Raw genomic sequence first — 21,475 nt, 5'->3', positions numbered from 1 at the left:
TTGGATTGTCAGTTTTATCATAAACTTGCCATTCTGGTTAAAATGGTAACTTGTAACTAAGAAACTTTAGACACTAGAACTCTGTATTTTAAAATAGATACTTGTCTGTTGAGAACTTGATTGAAAGGCAAGGAATGAACTGATAACATGGAGACCCACCTACTTCTAGACTATGCTGCAGTGTTTAGCAGGCACAGTCTATATAGTTAGCACTGACTGTTCAAGTCTGTATACATTTTTACTTTTATACTGATTACATCACGATTTGTATTGAGTATTCACATTAGTATATTGGTTGAACCTACTTGCTAGAATATATTAACCACTAGCATCACTTACTGCTCCAATTTGCCTGGAAAGCATAGTGTAGGAGAGGAACAGACAACGTATTTTTAAATTTAACTCTTGTAAAGGTAAAATGGTATTTTTCTGTTTGTCCCTAATCAATTATGACTGCTATTTTTTTCTTTATCCTTTTTGTGAGCTTTTAAATATTTGTTAGCAAACAACTAGATTTAGTCTGTGAGCTCATACAACATGTCAGACAAGTATGTTAAATAATGCTTTTATATAAAAAAGCTCATTTAATTCTTGAAACAACCCTGTCAGGTGCTATCATTATCCCTAGTTGGTAGATACAAAAGCTAATAGATTAGATGATGTATATAACTTGTTTATAGCTTGTAAGTGCGGAGTTGGTTCAGTACTCAACTTAAGTGTCTCTCTGATCCCAAAGAATAATTTTATTTCATTTTATTTTACTGGATTATTCATTACTGGTTACTTTTTTAAGTTAGAAAATTCATACCTAGCAATTATAATTGGTTTGATATAAGGTATTTATTTTAAGTAGTACTAATAACTGTTACTTATTTTGTGTAGTATTTCTCTGTGGATTTTTGACATAGAAATATTCTAGTTCTTATGAAGATAACAGCCAAATAACTTATAGTTGGAACATTTGTTTCTGCATTTTGAAATGTAGTTGTATTACTAAGTCAGGCTAGCTGTATTAGTAAAACTATCTGGCACAAATTCTCAAATTAATAAGATATGTTGAGTAACTTTTGTATCAAGATACAGAATTGGTGCCAAACATAGAGTAAGATTTTGCCATAACAGTAGTGCCATTGGTGCAATGTGTACTGTGTGCCCTGAGCTAATCAGTCACCAATTAAAAAAAACCAAAATCATGAGGTAAAATAGGGAAAGCAGTTGAATGTATATTTATATCAACTGTAGTATCAATAATATTAGACTTACACTAGTGTAATATCATTAAGTGCCAATAAGAAGGATGTACATTGGGTTGATGTCATCATAAATGCTTTTCTAAGTATTAGCCTACAGTGATTTTTAGTGCAGTGTCCAATTGTCAGTGCTCCTGTGTCCCAGAAGTGATTGCTCTATATGGATCTGGCAGGACTCAATAACATTTCTGGGAGGACTTTTATTCTGAAGTCTTTCTTTTCATGATGTTCTTTTTGCTACTCATTTCCTATCTGTGTCTTTCTGGGAAATGAACACCTTAGGCCTAAAAAATTCAAATTGAACCCTTGAAAAATTATAAGGAGATGAAGCTAAAGCTGTGCTTCTGGAGAAATTTATAGATTTAAATGCTAATTAGAGAAAAGAAGTCTAAAATAAGTTATCCAGGCTTTCACTTTAAGAGGCTAGAAAGACAGAGATCAAGTTAGTTACATAAAAGTAAAATTAAGAGTGGGAATTAATGGAAAAGCAAATGGTAGATAAAAATCAAAGAACACAAAACCTGGTTATTTGAAAAATACTAGCAATATGTTTTATAAACCTAGCTAAATAGATCTTTTAAAGAGGGAACTACACATCAATATAGGACTGAAAGTGCAGATACCACCACAGATTCTACAGATAGTAAAGGTTAGTAAGGGAATATGAACTGGTTTGTCCCAGTTAATTCTACAGTATAGGTGAAATGAACACATTTCTTAGAAAAATACAAATTGTCAAAATAGAAAACTTTTAGTAGCCCTATATTAACAAATTGAATTCATGATTTAAAATGTTCCCTTAAGGAAAACTCCAGACCAAGATGATATCATTGGAGGATTTATTAAACATATAAGGAAGAAACAAGACCAATCCTACATAAAGTTAGAAAACAAAGGAGGGACCACTTCCCAACTCATTTTTGATGCCAGCATTATCTTAATATCAAAATCATATGACATTACAGGAAAAAGAGAACTATGGATAAGTATCCCTCATGAATATAGATATAGTAATCCTATTGTGATTAGTGTTTATCTCAGAAATACAAAGGTGATTTAATATTCAAAAATAAATCAATGTATCCTACCATATTAGAATAAAGTAAAAAAAATCCAATCTATTATTCCTATGGATGCAGAAAAGCATTTATCAAATATCAATATTCATTGATGAAAAAAAAAAGGAGCAAGAGAGGGAACTTCCTCAATCTGATAAAGGGCATGTATGAAAAACCTACTTAACATCATACATGATGACATATGGACTGAATTCTTTCCCCCTAAGATTGGAAGCAGGGCAAGATTGTCTACTTTTACCATGCATTTTGCTGGACTTTGTAGCCATTTTAGTAAGGAGAGAAAAAGTTAAAAGACACAAATTATAAAAGACAAAATAAACCTCTCCTTATTTTATGGTCACATAATCATGTATATAAAAATCCTAAGGAATCTTAGAAAAGCTATTGGAAATAATGTGTAACTTCAACTAAAAGGTCAGTATTAAAAATTGCATTTTCTCCCCAAAATGCAGAAAACTGGAGCCATAACCTAAAAAAATTTATAAATTGGATTTCACCAAAATCAAACACTCTTTGTTCTTTGAAAGATTAAGAAAACCAGGAGACAAGCCACAGACTGAGAAAATATTCTTGCGATATACCCAAAAAAGGGACTGTATAGATAATAAGATAAATTATTAAAAATAAAAAATGATTAATGTATTGTGGGGGTTAAATATTTAATTACAAATATATAAAATATTGGGTGACTAAATATTTAAAATGACACTTGCCAAGATGCTCAGCATCATCATAGGGAAATTCAAATTAAAACTACAATGAGATACTACTACACCCATCAGGGTGAATATAATTACAAATTTTGGCACTCCCAAGGGCTGGTGAGGATGTAGAGTAACTGGAATTCTCTTACATTGATAGCAGCATTTAATAGTGGTAGAATCACACTGGGAAATAGTTTGACTGTTTTTTCAAAAGTTAAACATATGTATACCTTATGACTCAGCTGTTTGATTCCTAGTTACTATACAAAAGAAACAAAAACATCTGTTCATAAAAAAGACATATACTAATGCTCATGCCATCTTTATTCACAGTAGCTCCAAACTGGAACTGAAATAACGATCAGTAGGTAAATGGATAAGTAAAATGTGGCATTTCCATATCATAGAATAATGGTTGGCAATATAAAAGAAATAAACTATTAATAGGCACAACAACATGGGTAAATCTCAAAGCCATGCTAACTCAAAGAAGCCAGATACAAGAGAGTATGTACTGTCTGAAGGGATGGATGGCAGAGGGGCATGAGAAATCTTTTGGAGGCGATAGAAATGTTCTGCATCCTGATTGTAGTGGTTGTTTCTTAAGTGTGTATACAGCTACCAAAGCTCATCAATTTGAGCACTTCAAATGGATTCACTTGATTGTATATAAATTAAACCTTAACAAAATAGCTTACAAAAGTTGTACATGGCAAAAAATGCCAGACACAGTATAAAGTGTATGATTCCATTTACATGAAATTCTAGAAATGATCGTTCTGATATTTACTGGCAGAAAGCTAAATAGTTTTACTTGCGATGGGTCTGGGGAGATTGAGAGGATGGAACAGGTATAAGAGAATCCTTTTTTGTGGTCATTGATAAGCTCTCAACTTTAATTATAGTGGTTGTTACATCGATATATAAAGTTGTTAATTTATACTTAAAATGGATACATTTTCTTGTATGTAAATTATAAGCCAACTAAGTTTTTTTTTAAGAAGAATAAGCAATATGTACAAGTTGATTGAGACACACCCAGAATTGGGTGATCAGCACTGCCTAAAGATATATAGAAAAAGAGGGATTTTTGAGAGCTTCACTATTGAAGATGGATAAGAATTCATTGGGAATTGGGTATATAAATCTGCATTGGAGATTGGAATTGAGAATATTCCAGATTGATATATAAACAGTAGTGGTACAGTGAACAGGCATAGTACTTAAACTTTTAGTCACAGTGAATTGTTGAAAGAAATTACCGAATCATTACACCAACCCAGCACCATTTATGGATGCCAGTGGCCTATCAGATTGCAAAGTCTGCTGGTTTAGTCACACTGCATGGTGTGAATTAGTTGGTATGCCTTGGGTTCGAAGGTTTGTAGGAGTGGACAGGAAAGGTAGTCAGGGCTAGAATACTAGAGCATCTCAAGGATTTTGACCATTCTCAGAAGTGTGACCCTTAGGCTGGCAGTGTCAATATCACCTGGAACCTTATTAGAAATACAGATTCTTGGGCCTCACCTCAGATACCCTCTAGTGAAACTCTAGGGAGGGGCTCAACAATCTTTGTTTTAACAAGCCTTCTAGATGATTATAATAAACACTAAAGTTTGAGAACCCACAAGTCTAATAAAACAAAACAGCTAAGGGATGGAGGATACTGAATTCAAAGTTACAATCTCTCTGGGCCTCAATTTCATCATCCATAAAAGGAAATTCAAGCTAGATGATCCTCTCTATAGATATTTAAACCCACTGTCTTAAGAGTCTGGATCAGTTAGTGAGTTGGCCTTCTTGCTGTCTTCCTGGAACAACTATAAGCACTTTAAACACATTGTCTAACTTATTTTTAATGCTTGCCAAAAGTAAGTAAGCTGGGAACAAGAAGACATCCTCAGATCTACCTTCCCCTTTGTAGCTGGTCATCTCATTTTGCCAATTACCTCCTAATTGAATCTTGAATGTGCCGCCTTCCTCCACCTTCCCTCCCCCCAGGACCAAGCAAATCTGTAGATGTCTGTGTGAAATAGAAAAAGATGCCCATCCCCACCCTCTATCCCAGCAGACATATTAGAAAAAGGCCCTCTTCTGGGCAGATGTAGCAGTATCCATAGCTTGGCAAAGTGTGGCCTGGTCTTCCGTCTCCGCTCTTTCCACTTGGTTGGGTGCAGTTTTTATACACACCATTGGACAACTATATACTATAGCATGCACACTGGAACTATATAGTGCCACCACTGTACATTAAGGTGCTTATTTCTTACTTGAGCTATTTTTTTCCCCTTAGGTTTCTTTGCCTTTAGATTTCTCTCTTCTATTAGAAAATGTATCATTTCAGACTCTTTCCTGAGAATATTACAGTTAATATTTTCTTTGAATATAAAAATGCATGAATAGATGCTGCTGAGTCTAATCATGTCATTCTGTTAATCAGGAGTCACTCCTAGGCCTGGAAAATTTGCATTAAGGGTATTGCTACATAAGTATATTCACAAATTTCCTTGGCATTTCTTTCACCTAAGAATTGGCTTTTATTTCCTTTTTCACTGTCCCAATAAGAGGAATAACACTTAAATCTCTCATATAAAACCCAGTATCCAAGCAAATGATGTCCTTTATAATAAGTAATTCCACACCAAGAAATTTGTTATTTATGAACTAGTCTCACTATCCTGGCTGCCTAAACTGACATACAAATTTTTCCATGTTAAAAACAGGCACTGTTTTCTTTCTGGCCCTGAAATTGAAAACAGAGGTGTCATTGTTTTTAGCACATGATCCAGCTGTCCCAGTATTGTACTTCTTCAAATTTGCCAAGTTAGGAAAAGAACTTAGTATCCCAGCTTAATGTCTTAGGTACAATAAACTGTAATCACATTTTTTAAAATAGTTGGCTGCAGCATTAACTACTGCATTTCAGAGGTCAGTTGAAACACAATATAAAAAAACATAGCATGTTTCTGCTTTGGATATTTGAATATATATATATATATATATATATATATATATATGCACACACACTGAAGGTAAAGACAACTTCACAACAAAATACATGTTATCTTCAGATAATTACTACCAGTTTTTTTTGTTTCTCTTTAAAAAGCCATAATGCATGATTTTTCACTTATATACAGCGTTTACCCATGTAAAGTAGTTCTGTCATAATGATCTGAGTTAAAAATTTTTTGAATTTTGAACTCTGCTTATACTGTTACTAAATGTCATCCCCATAGTTGTGCCTGTTGGGTTCTGATTGGAAAATCAAACTAGTTATTTCAACAGAGGTAATTTAATATGAAGAACTGTTAACTAGGTATAAATTGTTAACCAGACAGTTAAGAAGGTAACTAAGCTGTTTCCTAACAGTCCTAACAGTTTCAAAATAACCACCACTTCTGGGACTCCAGGTAAAAAGAGAAGAAGTGATGATTATTAAATTGTCAGCATAGAGGATGGGCCCTCTGGAGCTAATCTCTGAGGAAGAGGATATTGCTCATCTAGTACTACTAGTGTGTGTGAGTGCAGTGGAGAGACACAGACCTCCAGGCACAGGGCACTTGTTGGCTGGTGCTTGTTTGTGTTGAAGAGCATGCAATGAGGCTCGAACTGCAAACTGGATTCTGTTAACTTCAGGAAGGAAATGCAGATGCTGGGATTAAGAAGTGAGTCTGGGATGGTGTTTACAAAAAGCAAACAAGAAAGTTGAGTGATCCACGTAGGAAGAAACAAATCTCTTCTCCCTCTTCTAATCCTGAAATCTCCTCCAGCCCTTCCTATTGGCAAAGCCTAAATGTGGTTTGCATAGTCTAGCATCACAAGGCAGAAGTCTGAACTTCAAATTTACAGACAAGAATTTACATATATCTTCAAACTTTGAAATTTTGGGAGGAAAACCCAGTAACCTAGTTTATAATCTTAGGTACAATAAACATACAAGTTCTTTATGGAGTGCAAAGTTCAGTCATCTTTTTGTAAAGGACTTCTTTCATAATAATGTACTGAGTAAGAGTTTTATATTTTGGGTGCAGTGTTCAATTTATTGAATTTATTTTCCATACTTGTGAATACTAATCTTAAGGTTTTTTAAATTGTGTGTTTTAAAATCAGAGCTAACCACAACAAATGAGCAAACTTTGATAGTTTTGTTTGTTACAGCAAACAAATCTAGTTAAATCTCAGCTTAAGTCTAAATAGGCCACTATCCCACACAGCTTCCTATGGCCTGACAAGTACAGTACAAACTCTTCAGTCTAACATTTCAAGGCCACCCCATAGTGATTGCAAACTTCTTTTCCAGTCTAATCACCCATTATCTTTGTTTTATCTCAACTGAGGCCAAACTGAACTGTTCTCTGTTCCTTATTGAGCACTGAACTTACCTGCCTCTAGGCTTTTCCTAAGGTTAATTCTTCCCTACAGCATGCCCACGTACTCCGTTGGTACCTGTCAAAATGCTACACCTTCGAGTTACTGAAGAGGAGCCAAGATGGCAGCATGAGTAGGGCAGCAGAAATGTTCTCCCAAAACCATATATATTTTTGAAAATACAACAAATACAACTATTCCTGAAAGAAAGACTAGAGGATACAGTACAATAGCCAGGCTACATCTACATCTGTGAGAACTCAGCATCTCACGAAGGAGGTAAGATACAAGCTGTAACCTGGCAGGACCCAAGTGCTCCCCCACCCCAGCTCACCAGTGGGAGAAAAAGAATCAGTGGGGAGGGAGTGGAAGCCCAGGACTACTAAATACCCAGCCCTAGTAATCGGCACTAGGAGCGCAGACACACATTGCATGCTGTGCTGGACATTAGAGAAACAGAAAAGTAAAATCTGCGAGTGGGTCCCCACAGCCAGCTCCCCTGGGAAAAAAGAAAAGTGAGTGCATTTTGAAAGTCTTAAAGGTACAGGGGCTTAACAGCTGGACACAATCATCCCGGCACACTCAGCCCAGTAGGTTGTGAATCCTGAGGGACTTCAGGCAACCTAATCTCCTGGGTGGCAGTGCAGCTCTGAAGCCCCTCACGGTGATAAGCAGCCTGCCATTTGTTCCCCTGGGCCGGCTCGGCCCTGCCACAGCGGCGGAGCAGCCAGAGAACGGCCATGCCCACAGTAGCCATCCAGAGTCTCCTCCTAGAGCTCAGCTGCCTGGGTTAGACCAAGAGGCTGCTGCCGCTGCGCAGCTGCCCAGCACAGGCAGAGGGGCACCCGTTCTCACAGGAGAACACATCTGGTGCACCTGCCACTCCCCGCAGGGCTCTGGGCTACCCCGAGGGATGCAGTGCCCCAGAAGCTCAGGGGATTAACCTGGAGACTGCTCCCTGTGTGTGGGTAACTGACACAGGCAGCGGAGAAGGGCAAGTTAACCAGCAAGCAGTAAGGGACTTTGTTCTCCCAGCTGACACATGCGCCACCTTGCCTACGACTACCTCTATTGCCATGAAAAGGCAGAAGAATTTGGTCCAGGCAAGAATTACCCAGACAAGCTCCAAGAGAGGGCTTGGGGAGATAGATATAACCAATCTTCCTAAAAAAGAATTCAAAATAAAGGTCATGACCGTGCTGATGGAACTGCAGAGAAATATGCAAGAGCAAAGGGATGAAGTTAGGAGGGAGATTACAGAAATGAAACAAACAATCTCTGGAAGGCCTTAAGAGCAGACTGGATGACGTGCAAGAGACTGTTAATGGAATAGAAATCAGAGAACAGGAATACAGAGAAGCTGAGGCAGAGAGAGATAAAAGGATCTCCAGGAATGAAAGAATATTAAGAGAACTGTGTGGCCAATTCAAACGGAACAATATTCGCATTATAGGGGTACCAGAAGAAGAAGAAGAGAGAAAAAGGGATAGAAAGTGTCTTTGAAGAAATAATTGCTGAAAACTTCCCCAAACTGGGGGAGGAAATAGTCTCTCAGACCATGGAAGCCCACAGATCTCCCAACACAAAGGACCCAAGGAGGACAACACCAAGACATATAATAATTGCAATGGCAAAGATCCAAGACAAGGACAGAGTATTAAAGGCAGCCAGAGAGAGAAAAAAGGTCACCTACAAAGGAAAACCCATCAGGCTATCATCAGACTTCTCAACAGAAACCTTACAGGCCAGAGAGAATGGCATGATATATTCAATGCAATGAAACAGAAGGGCCTTGAACTAAGAATACTGTATCTAGCACAGTTATCATTTAAATATGAAGGAGGGATTAAACAATTTCCAGACAAGCAAAAGTTGAGGGAACTACCCTCTCACAAACCACCTCTACAGGCTATTTTAAAAGGACTGCTCTAGATAGAAGCATTCCTAAGGCTAAATAGATATCACTAGAGAAAATAAAATCACACCAAAGAAAGCAAACCAACCAAATACTAACTAAAGGCAAAAAATAAAATCAACTTTTCACAAAAGCAGTCAAAGGAAACACAAAACAGTGCACAACAAAACATTTAACATATAAAGAATGGAGGAGGAATAAGAAGGGAGAGAAATAAACAATCATCAGACTGTGTTTATAATAGCTTAAAAAGCAAGTTAAGTTAGACAGATAGATAGTAAAGAAACTACCCTTGAACCTTGGTAACCACAAACCTAAAGCCTGCAATCGTAATAAGTACATACCTATCAATAATCATCCTAAATGTAAATGATCTGAGTGCATTAGTCAAACGACATAGACTCACTGAATGGATAAAAAAACAAGACCCATCTATATGCGCTTACAAGAGACTCACCTCAAACCTAAAGACATACACAGACTAAAGGTCAAGGGACGGAAAAAGATATTTCATGCAAACAATAGGGAGAAAAAAGCAGGTGTTGCAGTACTTGTATCAGACAAAATAGACTTCAAAACAAAGACAGTAACAAGAGATAAAGAAGGACATTACATAATGATAAAGGGGTCAGCCCAACAAGAGGATATAACCATTATAAATACATATATACAGGAGCACCAACATATGTGAAACAAATACTAACAGAATTAAAGGAGGAAATAGAATGCAATGCATTCATTCTAGGAAACTTCAACACACTACTCACTCCAAAGGACAGATCCACCAGACAGAAAATAAGTAAGGACACAGAGGCACTGAACAACACACTAGAACAGATGGACCTAACAGACATCTACAGAACTCTACACCCAAAAGCAACAGGATACACATTCTTCTCAAGTGCGCATGAAATATTTTCCAGAATAGACCACATACTAGGCCACAAAAAGAGCCTCAGTAAATTCAAAAAGACTGAAATACTACCAACCAAATTCTCAGACCACAAAGGTATAAAACTAGAAATAAATTGTACAAAGAAAGCATAAAAGCTCACAAACACATGGAAGCTTAACAACATGCTCCTAAATAATCAATGGATCAATGACCAAATTAAAATAGCAATCAAGCGATATCTGGAGACAAATGGCAACAACAGCACAAAGCCCCAACTTCTGTGGGACACAGCAAAGGCAGTTCTAAGGGAAGTATATAGCAATCCAGGCCTATTTAAAGAAGGAAGAACAATCCCAAATGAATAGTCTAAAGTCACAATTATTGAAACTGGAAAAAGAAGAACAAATGAGGCCCAAAGTCAGCAGAAGGAGAGACATAATAAAGATCAAAGAAGAAATAAATAAAATTGAGAATAAAACAATAGGAAAAAAAATCAGTGAAACCAAGAGCTGGTTCTTCGAGAAAATAAAATACATAAGCCCCTAGGCAGACTTATTAAGAGAAAAAGAGAATCTACACACATCAATAGAATCAGAAATGAGAAAGGAAAAACCACGATGGACCCCACATAAATACAAAGAATTATTAGAGAATACTATGAAAATCTATAAGCTAACAAGCTGGAAAACCTAGGAGAAATGGACAACTTCCTAGAAAAATACAACCCTCCAAGACTGACCAAGGAAGAAACAGAAAATCTAAACAGACCAATAACCAGCAAAGAAATTGAATCGTTAATCAAAAACTATCCAAAAACAAAACCCCTGGACCATATGAATTCACCGGTGAATTTTATCAGACATATAGAGCAGACATAATACCCATTCTCCTTAAAGTTTTCCAAAAAATAGAAGAGGGAGAATACTTCCAAACTCATTCTGTGAAGCCAGCATCACTCTAATACCAAAACCAGGCAAAGAACCCACCAAAAAAGAAAATTACAGACCAATATCCCTGATGAATATAGATGCAAAAATACTCAACAAAATATTAGCAAACTGAATTCAAAAATACATCAAGAGGATCATACACCATGATCAAGTGGGATTCATCTCAGGGATGCAAGGATGGTCCAACATTCGAAAATCCATCAACATCATCCACCACATCAACAAAAAGGACAAAAAGCACATGATCATCTTCATAGATGCTGAAAAAGCATTTGACAAAATTCAACATCCATTCATGATAAAAATTCTCAACAAAATGGGTATAGAGGGCAAGTACCTCAACATAAGGCCATATATGACAAACCCACAGCCAACATCATACTTAACAGTGAGAAGCTGAAAGCTTTTCCTCTAAGATCGGGAACAAGACAGGGATGCCCACTCTTCCCATTGTTATTCAATATCGTACTTGAGGTCCTAGCCACGGCAATCAGACAAAACAAAGAAATACAAGGCATCTAGATTGGTGAAGAAGTCAAACTGTCACTATTTGCAGATGATACGTTATTGTACATAAAAAATCCTAAAGACTCCATTCCCAAACTACTAGAACTAATATCTGAATTCAGCAAAGTTGCAGGATGCAAAATTAATATACAGAAATCTGTTGCTTTCCTATACACTAACAATGATCTAGCAGAAAGAGAAACCAGGAAAACAGTTCTATTCACAATTGCATCAGAAGGAATAAAATACCTATGAATAAACCTAACCAAGGAAATGAAAGACCTATACCCTGAAAACTACAAGATAGTCTTAAGAGAAATTAAAGAGGACACTAACAAATGGAAACTCATCCCATGCTCTTGGCTAGGAAGAATTAATATTGTCAAAATGGCCATCCTGCCTAAAGCAACCTACAGATTCAATGCAATCCCTATCAAAATACCATCAGCATTCTTCTCCAAACTGGAACAAATAGTTTTAAAATTCATATGGAACCACAAAAGACCCCGATAGTAAAGCAATCCTGAGAAGGAAGAATAAAGCAAGGGGGATCTCGCTTCCCAACTTCAAGCTCTACTACAAAGCCACAGTAATTAAGACAATTTGGTACTGGTACAGGAACAGACCCATAGACCAGTGGAACAGAAAAGATAGTCCAGATATTAACCCAAGCATATATGGTCAGTTAATATACAATAAAGGAGCCATAGACATACAGTGGGGAAATGACAGCCTCTTCAACAGTTGGTATAGGCAAAACTGGACAGCTGCATATAAGAGAATGAAACTGGATCATTGTCTAACCCCATACACAAAAGTAAATTCAAAATGGATCAAAGACCTGAATGTAAAACTCTTAGAAAAAAACATAGGCAAAAATCTCTTGGACATAAACATGAGCAACTTCTTCATCAATATATATCCTTACACAAGGGAAACAAAAGCAAAAATGAACAAGTGGAACTATATCAAGCTGAAAAGGTTGTGTACAGCTAAGGACACCACCAGTAGAACAAAATGGTATCCTACAGTATGGGAGGATATATTCGTAAATGACAGATTGGATAAAGGGTTGACATCCAAAATATAAAAAGAGCTTATGCACCTCAACAAACAAAAAGCAAATAAGCCAATTAAAAAATGGACAGAGGAGCTGAACAGACAGTTCTCCAAAGAAGAAATTCAGATGGCCAATAGACACATGAAAAGCTGCTCCACATCGCTTGTCATCAGAGAAACGCAAATTAAAACCACAATGAGGTATCACCTCGCACCAGTAAGAAACGCCACCATCCAAAAGACAAACAACAAATGTTGGCGAGGTTGTGGAGAAAGGGGAACCCTCCTACACTTCTGGTGGGAATGTAAATTAGTTCAACCATTGTGGAAAACAGTATGGAGGTTCCTTAAAAGACTCAAAATAGAAATACCATTTGACCCAGGAATCCCACTCCTAGGAATTTACTCTAAGAATGCAGCAACCCAGATTGAAAAAGACATATGAACCCCTGTGTCTATTGCAGCACTATTTACAATAGCCAAGAAATGCAAGCAACCTAAGTGTCCATTAGTAGATGAATGAATAAAGAAGAGGTGGTACATGTACACAATGGAATATTATTCAGCCATAAGAAGAAAACAAATCCTACCATTTGCAACAACATGGATGGAGCTAGAGGGTATTATGCTCAGTGAAATAAACCAAGCAGAGAAAGACAAATACCAAATGATTTCACTCATATGTGGAATATATGAAGAAAAAAACTGAATGAACAAAACAGCAGCAGACTCATAGTACCAAAGAATGGACTAACAGTTACCAAAGGGAAAGGGACTGGGGACGATGGGTGGGAATGGTGGGAGAAGTGGGGAAAAAGGGCATTACAATTAGCAGAGATAATGTAGGGGGAAGGGCATGGGGAGGGTTGTACAACACAGGGAAGACAAGTAGTGATTCTACAGCATCTTACTGTGCTGATGGACAGTGACTGTAATGGGGTATGTCGGTGGGGGGACTTGGTAATTGGGGGAGTCTAGTAAACATAATGTTCCTCATGTAATTGTAGATTAACGATACCAAAAAAAAAGCTACACCTTTATTAATGCCCTCTGCAATTACAAACCTCAGTAAAATCTGTCCTTTGATCTAAACAGCTAAATGTGTTCTTGCCACCTAAACTTTTCATTTCTTGAAGGTCATGAAATACTTTTATTCATTTATACAGACACTCCTCATCACCTTCAATACCTGGCTAAAAATTCTGCTTGTTGTTAAAAATCCATATATTCATCATTCCTTATAGTAACTATGCCCAGACTTTGCACTCCAACCTCCTCAGTTGGTGGCATGGTATCTTAGGCATACTTTATAATGACATTTATCCATACACTGTTATAATTCTTTATTTGGGGGGACTATGTCCTCCACAAGGCTGAATATATCACTGTCTTTTAGTGCTTCGTTACAATACTGGACTGAGCAGATATTGTAATACATCATCATTTTGAGTGAATAATTGATTAGGTGGTTTGTCAAAGGTCTCACAATTAATAAGTAGCAGAGCCAGATCTCCTAATTTCAAGACCGGTATCTACGTTACAGAAATCATTAACCACCCCTTCCCCAGTTATATTGTAAAGTTCTTTGTGAAGAGAGTATGTGTCTTATGCATATTTATATCTTCTGAAGCACCTAGTAGTACAGTGATCTTTTTATTCAAAATTACACAATTGAAGTGATTTGCAAATACTAGTCTTGGGAAAGTCTAAAAGGGAGAAAAAGAATCACCCATATCCAGTAGCATCATTTAAGTTTGATTCCTGTAGTATGAGACTAGAAATACAGTGATCATCTTCTGAGGATAAAAAAATTCAGTCCAGATGAGTAGGGAATTGGATATCAGCAATCCAACCTGTTGCTACTGGCTTAATTGTCTTTGCCTGGCACTATTTTTATAGTCCCAGAAATGGAGCTCACATAATTGTGTTTTTCAACTGTTAAGGAAGACATTTAGGTTCTGATCATATCTCCATTTCCCATTTCTTCCTCACAAACTGGAAAAAAGAGGTAAATCTCATAATTTACCTCTTGCTGGGCCTCTTATATGAAAACACAAGTTCATTGTTTGCTTGACCAGAAACAGGAAACCTCTGGGATAATATGTCTTCAGCCTGTTTAGTTGGTATGGGTCATGAAACCAAGAAGAGAGAAAAACTTTTTTTTCTTGCTCATGATTATAAAAGCAACATACATATATATATATACACACACACACGCACACATACACACACAGTAAAGATTTAAAAATTCAGATTTTAAAGAGGAAGAAAAATAAAGTTACCCATAATCCACCACCAAATGTGTTGTAATTGAAATTATAGCTGATTTTGATCCTTTTTCACTTAATATAGCATAATCATTTCCCTGTTATTAAACACTCTTCATGAGCATTATTTTTTGCATAGAACTGTATTTTTTTAAATTAAAGTATCATTGATATACAGTCTTATATTGGTTTCAAATATACAACACAGTGGTTCAACAGTTACCCATATTATTGAATCTTCGCCCTCTCTAGTACTATTACTATCTGTCAACATAGATGGATGTTCTAGAATCATTGACTGTGTTTTCTCCATGCGGTACTACTATCTCTGTGACCAATTTATATAATGATTAAGAAGTTTATTCTCCCCTACCTTCCCCACCCATGCACCCTAACCTGTCCCCCATGGTAACCACTAGTCACTTCTTAGTGTCTGTGAGTCTAATGCTGTTTTGTTCATTCTGTTTTGCTTTGTTTTTGTATGCCATAAGTAAGTGAAATCATATGCTATTTGCCTTCCTCCACCTGGCTTCTTTCACTGAGCATAATACCCTCTAGATACATCCAGGTTGTTGAAATGGCAGATTTCTTCTTTTATGGCTGAATACTATACCATTGTATATATGTACCCCATCTTCTTCATTACCCATTCATCTGTTGATGGATGCTTTGGTTGCTTCCATATCTTGGCTATAGTAAATAACATGGTAATAAACATAGGGGTGCACATATCTTTTCAAATCAGGGATGTTTTTTTTGGGTAAATTGCTTGAAACGGAATTACTGGGTTGAATGGTATTTCTATTCTTAGTTTTTTTTGAGGAGCCTCTATACTGCTTTCCACAATGGCTGTACCAGTTGACATTACCACCAACTGTGTAGGAGGATCCCCATTTCTCTGCATCCTCATCAACATTTGTTATTTGTTATCTTTTAGACAGTGGCCATTCTGACTGGTCTGAGGTGCTATCTCACTGTGGTTTTGATCTACATTTCCCTGATGATTAGCAGTGTGGAGCATCTTTTCATGTACCTTTTGGGCATCTGTACTTCTTTGGAGAAATGTCTGTTCAGGGCCTCAGCCCTGATGTTATTTGTTTTGTTTTTTTGGGGGGGTGTTAAACCCTTTATTATATAATCATTTGCATACATATTCTCCATAGTGTAGGATACCGTTTTGTTCTGGTGATGGTGTCCTTTGCTGTACAGAAACTTTTTAATTTGACGTAGTCCCACTTGTTCATTTTTTATTTTGTTACCCTTGTTTGAGGAGATATTTCTGGGAGAAAATTGTTCATACTTATGTTCATGAGATTTTTGTGTATGTTTTCTTCAGAGAGTTTCATGGTTTCATGTCTTACATTCAGGTCTTTGATCCATTTCAAGTTTACTTTTGTGTGTGGAATTAGACAATCCAGTTGCATTCTTTTGTATGTAGCTGTCCAGTTTTCCCAACACTAGTTATCGAAGAGGCTGTTTTTTTCCCCATTGGATAGTCATGGCTCCTCTCTCATGTATTACTTGGCTATATATTCCTGGGTTTAAATATGGGCTCTCCATTCTGTTCCATTGATCTATGGGTCTGTTCTTGTGCCTGTACCATACTGTTTTGATTATTGTAGCTTTGTAACACAGCTTGAAGTCAGGTAGTGTAATTCTCCCCCAGCTTTGTTCTTTCTCAGGATTGCTTTGGCTATTTGGGATCTTTTGTGGTTCCATATGATTTTAGGATTACTTGTTTTAGTTAATTGAAAAATGCCATTGGTATTTTGATAGTAATTGCTTTGAATCTTTAAATTGCTTTGGGCAGGATTGGCATTTTGACAATATTAGTTCTTCCTATCCATGAGTGTGGGATAGATTTCTATTTGTTTGTGTCTTCTTTAATTGCTCTCACGAGTGTCTTACAATCTTCAGAGTACGGGTCTTTCACCTTCTTGGTTAGGTTCATTCCTAGGCACTTTATTCTTTTTTGGTGCAATTGTAAATGGAATTGTTTTCCTGGTTTCCCTTTCTGCTAGTTTGTTGTTAGTGTATAGGAACACAGTAGATTTCCATGTATTAATTTTGTATCCTGCAACTTTGCTGAATCCAGTCATTAATTCTAATTGTTTTTTGGTGTAGTCTTTAGGGTTTTCTATGTATAATATCATGTCATCTGCAAATAGTGTCAGTTTTACTTCTTTCTTACCAATTTGGATGCCTTTTATCTCTTTGTTTTGTCTGATTGCCAGTACTATGTTGAATAAAAGTGGTGAGAGTGGACATGGTTGTCTTTTTCCTGATCTTAGAGGAAAAGCTTTTAGCTTTTCGCCATTGAGTATGTTGTTAGATGTGGGTTTCTTGTATGTGGCCTTTATTATGTTGAGGTACATATCCTCTGTACCAATTTGTTAAGAGTTTTTATTATGAATGGATGTTGAATTTTATCAAATGCATTTTTAGCATCTATTGACATGATCATGTGGTTTTTATCCTTCCTTTTGTTAATGTGGTGTATCACATTGATTGATTTACAGATACTATACCATCCTTGCATCCCTGAAAGAAATTTCATTTGTGGTGATGGATGATCCTTTTGATGTATTTTTGAATTCAGTTTGCTAATATTTTGTTGAGGATTTTTCCATCCATGTTCATCAAGGATATTGGTCTATAATTTCCTCCCCTCCCCTCCCGTCTCTTCTGTTTTTGCCTGGTTTTGGAATTAGAATGATGCTAGCTTCATAGAATGAGTTTGGAAGTATTCCCTTTTCTACTTTTTGGAATACTTTAAGAATGGAATATTGGCTCTTCTTTAAATGTTTGGTAGAATTCAGCTGTGAAACCATCTGGACCTGGACATTTTTGTTGGGCATTTTCTGTTTCTTCCTGGGTCAATCTTGGAAGTTTGTATTTTTCTAGGAATTTGTCCATTTCTTCTTGGTTGTCCTTTGCCAGGTATGTTACTTGCAAATTATTTTCTCTCATTCTTGTCTTCTGACTTTCTCAATGCTGACTGGCAGAGTAAAAGTTTGATGAAATTCATTTTATCAATTTTTTTCTTTTACAGTTCATGTTCTTTATCATTTTTATCTTTTACAGGTTGTATATGTGGTATCATTGCCATCTGTGCCTAACTCTAAGTTACAAATATCTTTTTCTCCTTTGTTTCCTTCTGGAAGTTTTATAGTTTTACCTTTTGAGTTTGTCTTTGTGTAAGGTGAGGTTTAGCTCAAGGTTCATTTTTCTGCATATGGATGGCCAATTGTTCAAACACCATTTTTTGTTTTCCACTGATTTGCTTTTCAAAGAATAGTGGCCATATATTATGATTTTATTTCTGCATTCTCTATTCTCTTCCATTAACATGTCTATCCCTTCCACATACCATGCCAGTAATTTGTAAAGCAGGACAGTGTGATTCTTTGAATTCTTTTTTCCCAAACTGTTTTAGCTATTTTCATGCCTTTGCCTTTCCACATAAAGTATAACCAGCCTGTACTTCCATGACCTGAGTATCTATTTCCTTCCCTAGATTGGAGATGTTTTCAACAGTTACTTCCTCAAAGAGACTTTCTATCCCTTTGTTTCTTCTTCTGATACCCTTATTATATGAATAATGTTTTGTTTGGATTGGTTACACAGCTCTTTCATAATTCTTTCATTCCTAGATATACCTTTCCTCTCTGTTCCTCAGTTTGTTGTCTTCCTGTTCTCTAATTTCCATCTGATTGCTTTGTAGTGGTGCCTCGGTTGCTGTTGCTAGGCAGTGGGCAGGGCCACCTTTCTGTCTCTCTGCAGGCAGTGGTTTATCTCAGTATGCGGAGGTGAGCATTTTGCCCGAGTGGACCCTTTGCCTCAGTCAGACCTTTGTGATGAGAGCAGTGGCTTCTGCAGGTCTTGTTGTGGGCAGGTCGCCCTGTGCCTGCCCTGCAGTGGCGGTGGGGCTTCTGAGTTAAGGTGGGAGAGGTGTTCCTGCTGTAAGTTGCACAGTGGCAAAATGATTGGGTATCAGCAGTGACAAGTTGCAGGTTAGGAGGGCTGAGAGAATGCGCGGGAGGTGGTGGTAGCGAGCTGCTGCAGCAAGTTGCACCAGAAGCCCCTAAGCATCAGACTTGGCCACCTGAGGGGAAGAAGGAGCTCTTGGAGCTGGCTTCTGCAGGTACCTCTCTCATTAGCTGGAGACAGGTCCCAGATGGCTGAGAGAGTCTCCCTTTGCCTATGGGACAGCTAAGTCTGAAGCTGCTGGGCTTGGGTGGGTTGGCATTCTGGGTTTGCAAGGAAGTGCCTCAGGGCTGAGCCACCAGTGAAGGGGATTTAGCATCTGGGGCTACAGAGAGTTCCCAACCTGTTGGTCGCGGGGAGGGCTGGGGAGGTATCTTCCATTTGCCCTTTATTCTATAGAAATAGCTCCATCCAGCCCTCACTCCTCTAGGAACCCTCACACTGCAGGCAAGTCTTTCAAACTGCTGCCTTTGTGCTGGTTCTCAGCAGGAGTAGCTGAGTGTGCTTGTGCTCCACAAAGGGCTGAAGTCTCAGCTACCTGGAGTGTTCTAACTGCCTCTGGTGTCCAGTCCAGCTAATCACCAGAACCCAATGCAATATGGATTCATGTTCCTGGAGCAGATCTCCAGGGCCAGGTGTGCAGTGATCCTTGGGCACCTATCCTCTTCCTGCTGTTCTCTTCCCCCGACTTGTGGGCTGGGATGGGGGAAGGGTTTGGGTCAATGCTCATTTGGCTCTGCCACGTTACCCTTCTCTGTGTGATCTTCTTTTCTTCACCAGTCGTAGGTGATCTGTTCTACAGTCTTTAGGTTGTTTTCAGATTTAGTTGTAGTTGCTTCCTTGGTGTGTGTGTAGGAAGTAGTTGCCACCTTGCTTTCCTACTCTACCATCTTTTTTGGCCTTGTTTCCATAGAATTGTATTTTATGGGTGTATTATTTTATAACTTTATTAGTTATCTGGCATACATTTTTTTCCCCCTTTTTTTCAAGCTATATTGCAGTTCTCTAAATCAGAACATCTTTGGGATTCCTCTTTGAAGCTATTTTCCTAAATAACAGCTAAGATGTTGTTACTGACTTTTCATTTAATGTTTAACAGTCTTTTCTCAATATATGGTAGAAAAGATGGAATGTGCAAAAAGGTTGTTGTTCTTGCTGGATCACACCTTTCTTCCATGTTAAAGATACCTGTGTAGTGCTTTTATGTACTATTTAATATTGTCACTTCTGTGAATTTTATTTTCAACATTTACCTGGTGTATCAGTGTCTTATTATTTGACTTCCAATTTTCCTTTGTCATTTTGTTTTATTTGTGATTCTTGTACATAATGCAAAGATAATTTTTCTGTTACTTTTATCCTGTATCCTTTAGTAGGTAGATATGCCAATGTTTGTTTATTATCAGTATTAAAATCTGAGTTTTCCATTTTTTAAAATTTGTCAGTTATTAAATAAGCATTTTATTCTTAGCATTTTGCAATATTTCCTTTGTTTTATATGGAAGAGAGAAGGATGAAAAAGAAGGTAGAGAATGAGGAAGGTGAAACACATTTCTAAGTCACATATCTTCAAAATTATTAACTTCATTTATAAATTAATAGCCTGCACTCTAGAGCAGGGAAAAGCATGTATTTGTTTTAGCACCAAGCACAATGCCTGGTATATAAACATTTGGTAAATGTTTAAGGAATGAATAAAAGAGAAAAATGCATTTTATATTTACTTTTTTCTCTCTCTAAAGATTTCCATGGAGAATGATTATCTGGGTCCGCGGAGAATTGAAAGTCTACAAAAAGAAGATGCTGATTGGCAACGGAAAGCTCACATGGCTGTGCTGTCAATTCAGGATCTTACTGTGAAATATTTTGAAATAACAGCTAAAGCTCAAAAAGGTGAGTTCCCAGTAAAATTATCCTTATTAGGTATTTGCATAGGATAGCCCACTCTATGGCAAATAATTTTCTGACCCATCATGTTAAAAGTGCTGAGGTTGAGAAACCCTGGTCTTAAAAAAAGTTTGATCAGTCATATGAATGGCTGCTGGAAAGGATTCAACAAAACACAACAGCCTTGTTTGATGAAAACACTCAGCAAACTGGAATAGAAAGGAACTTCCTTAATCTAATAAAGCATATCTACAGCTCTCACCACTCATATTGAACATAATATAGTAAATCTTAGCCAGTTTTAATAAGGCAAGAAAAATAAATAAATACAGTATGGAAAGGAAGAAATTAAATTGTCACCATTCACAGATGGTAACATTGTGTAGAAATTGTATGGAATCTATTTTTAAAATATCTTGGAACTAACAAAGTGACTTTTTCAAGCACAGGACATCAGGTCAACACACAAAATGGAATTATTTATCCAAGTATACAATGAACAATTGGAAATAAATTTTTTTTTAAATACCATTTATAGTAACTTACCCCAAAATGAAATATTTAGGTATAAATCTAAGAAAATATACAGGATTTATATGCTTAA

The 21,475-nt window shown here is 37.0% G+C and overlaps 1 protein-coding gene across 1 annotated transcript in view; it reads left to right on the top strand.

Annotated features, from left to right (window-relative positions):
- JMY (junction mediating and regulatory protein, p53 cofactor) overlaps positions 1 to 21,475 on the top strand; it is a 98,310-nt gene that overhangs the window by 37,105 nt on the left and 39,730 nt on the right. Inside the window, exon 3 of the mRNA XM_073234721.1 lies at positions 20,727 to 20,877. Coding sequence (XP_073090822.1) covers positions 20,727 to 20,877 — 151 coding nt within the window. The remainder of the gene's footprint in view (positions 1 to 20,726; positions 20,878 to 21,475) is intronic.

This window comes from Manis javanica, chromosome 1, assembly GCF_040802235.1.
Source record: "Manis javanica isolate MJ-LG chromosome 1, MJ_LKY, whole genome shotgun sequence".
In the NCBI taxonomy this organism is placed as follows: Eukaryota; Metazoa; Chordata; class Mammalia; order Pholidota; family Manidae; genus Manis; species Manis javanica.
This window is presented reverse-complemented; position numbering and strand designations above follow the sequence as displayed.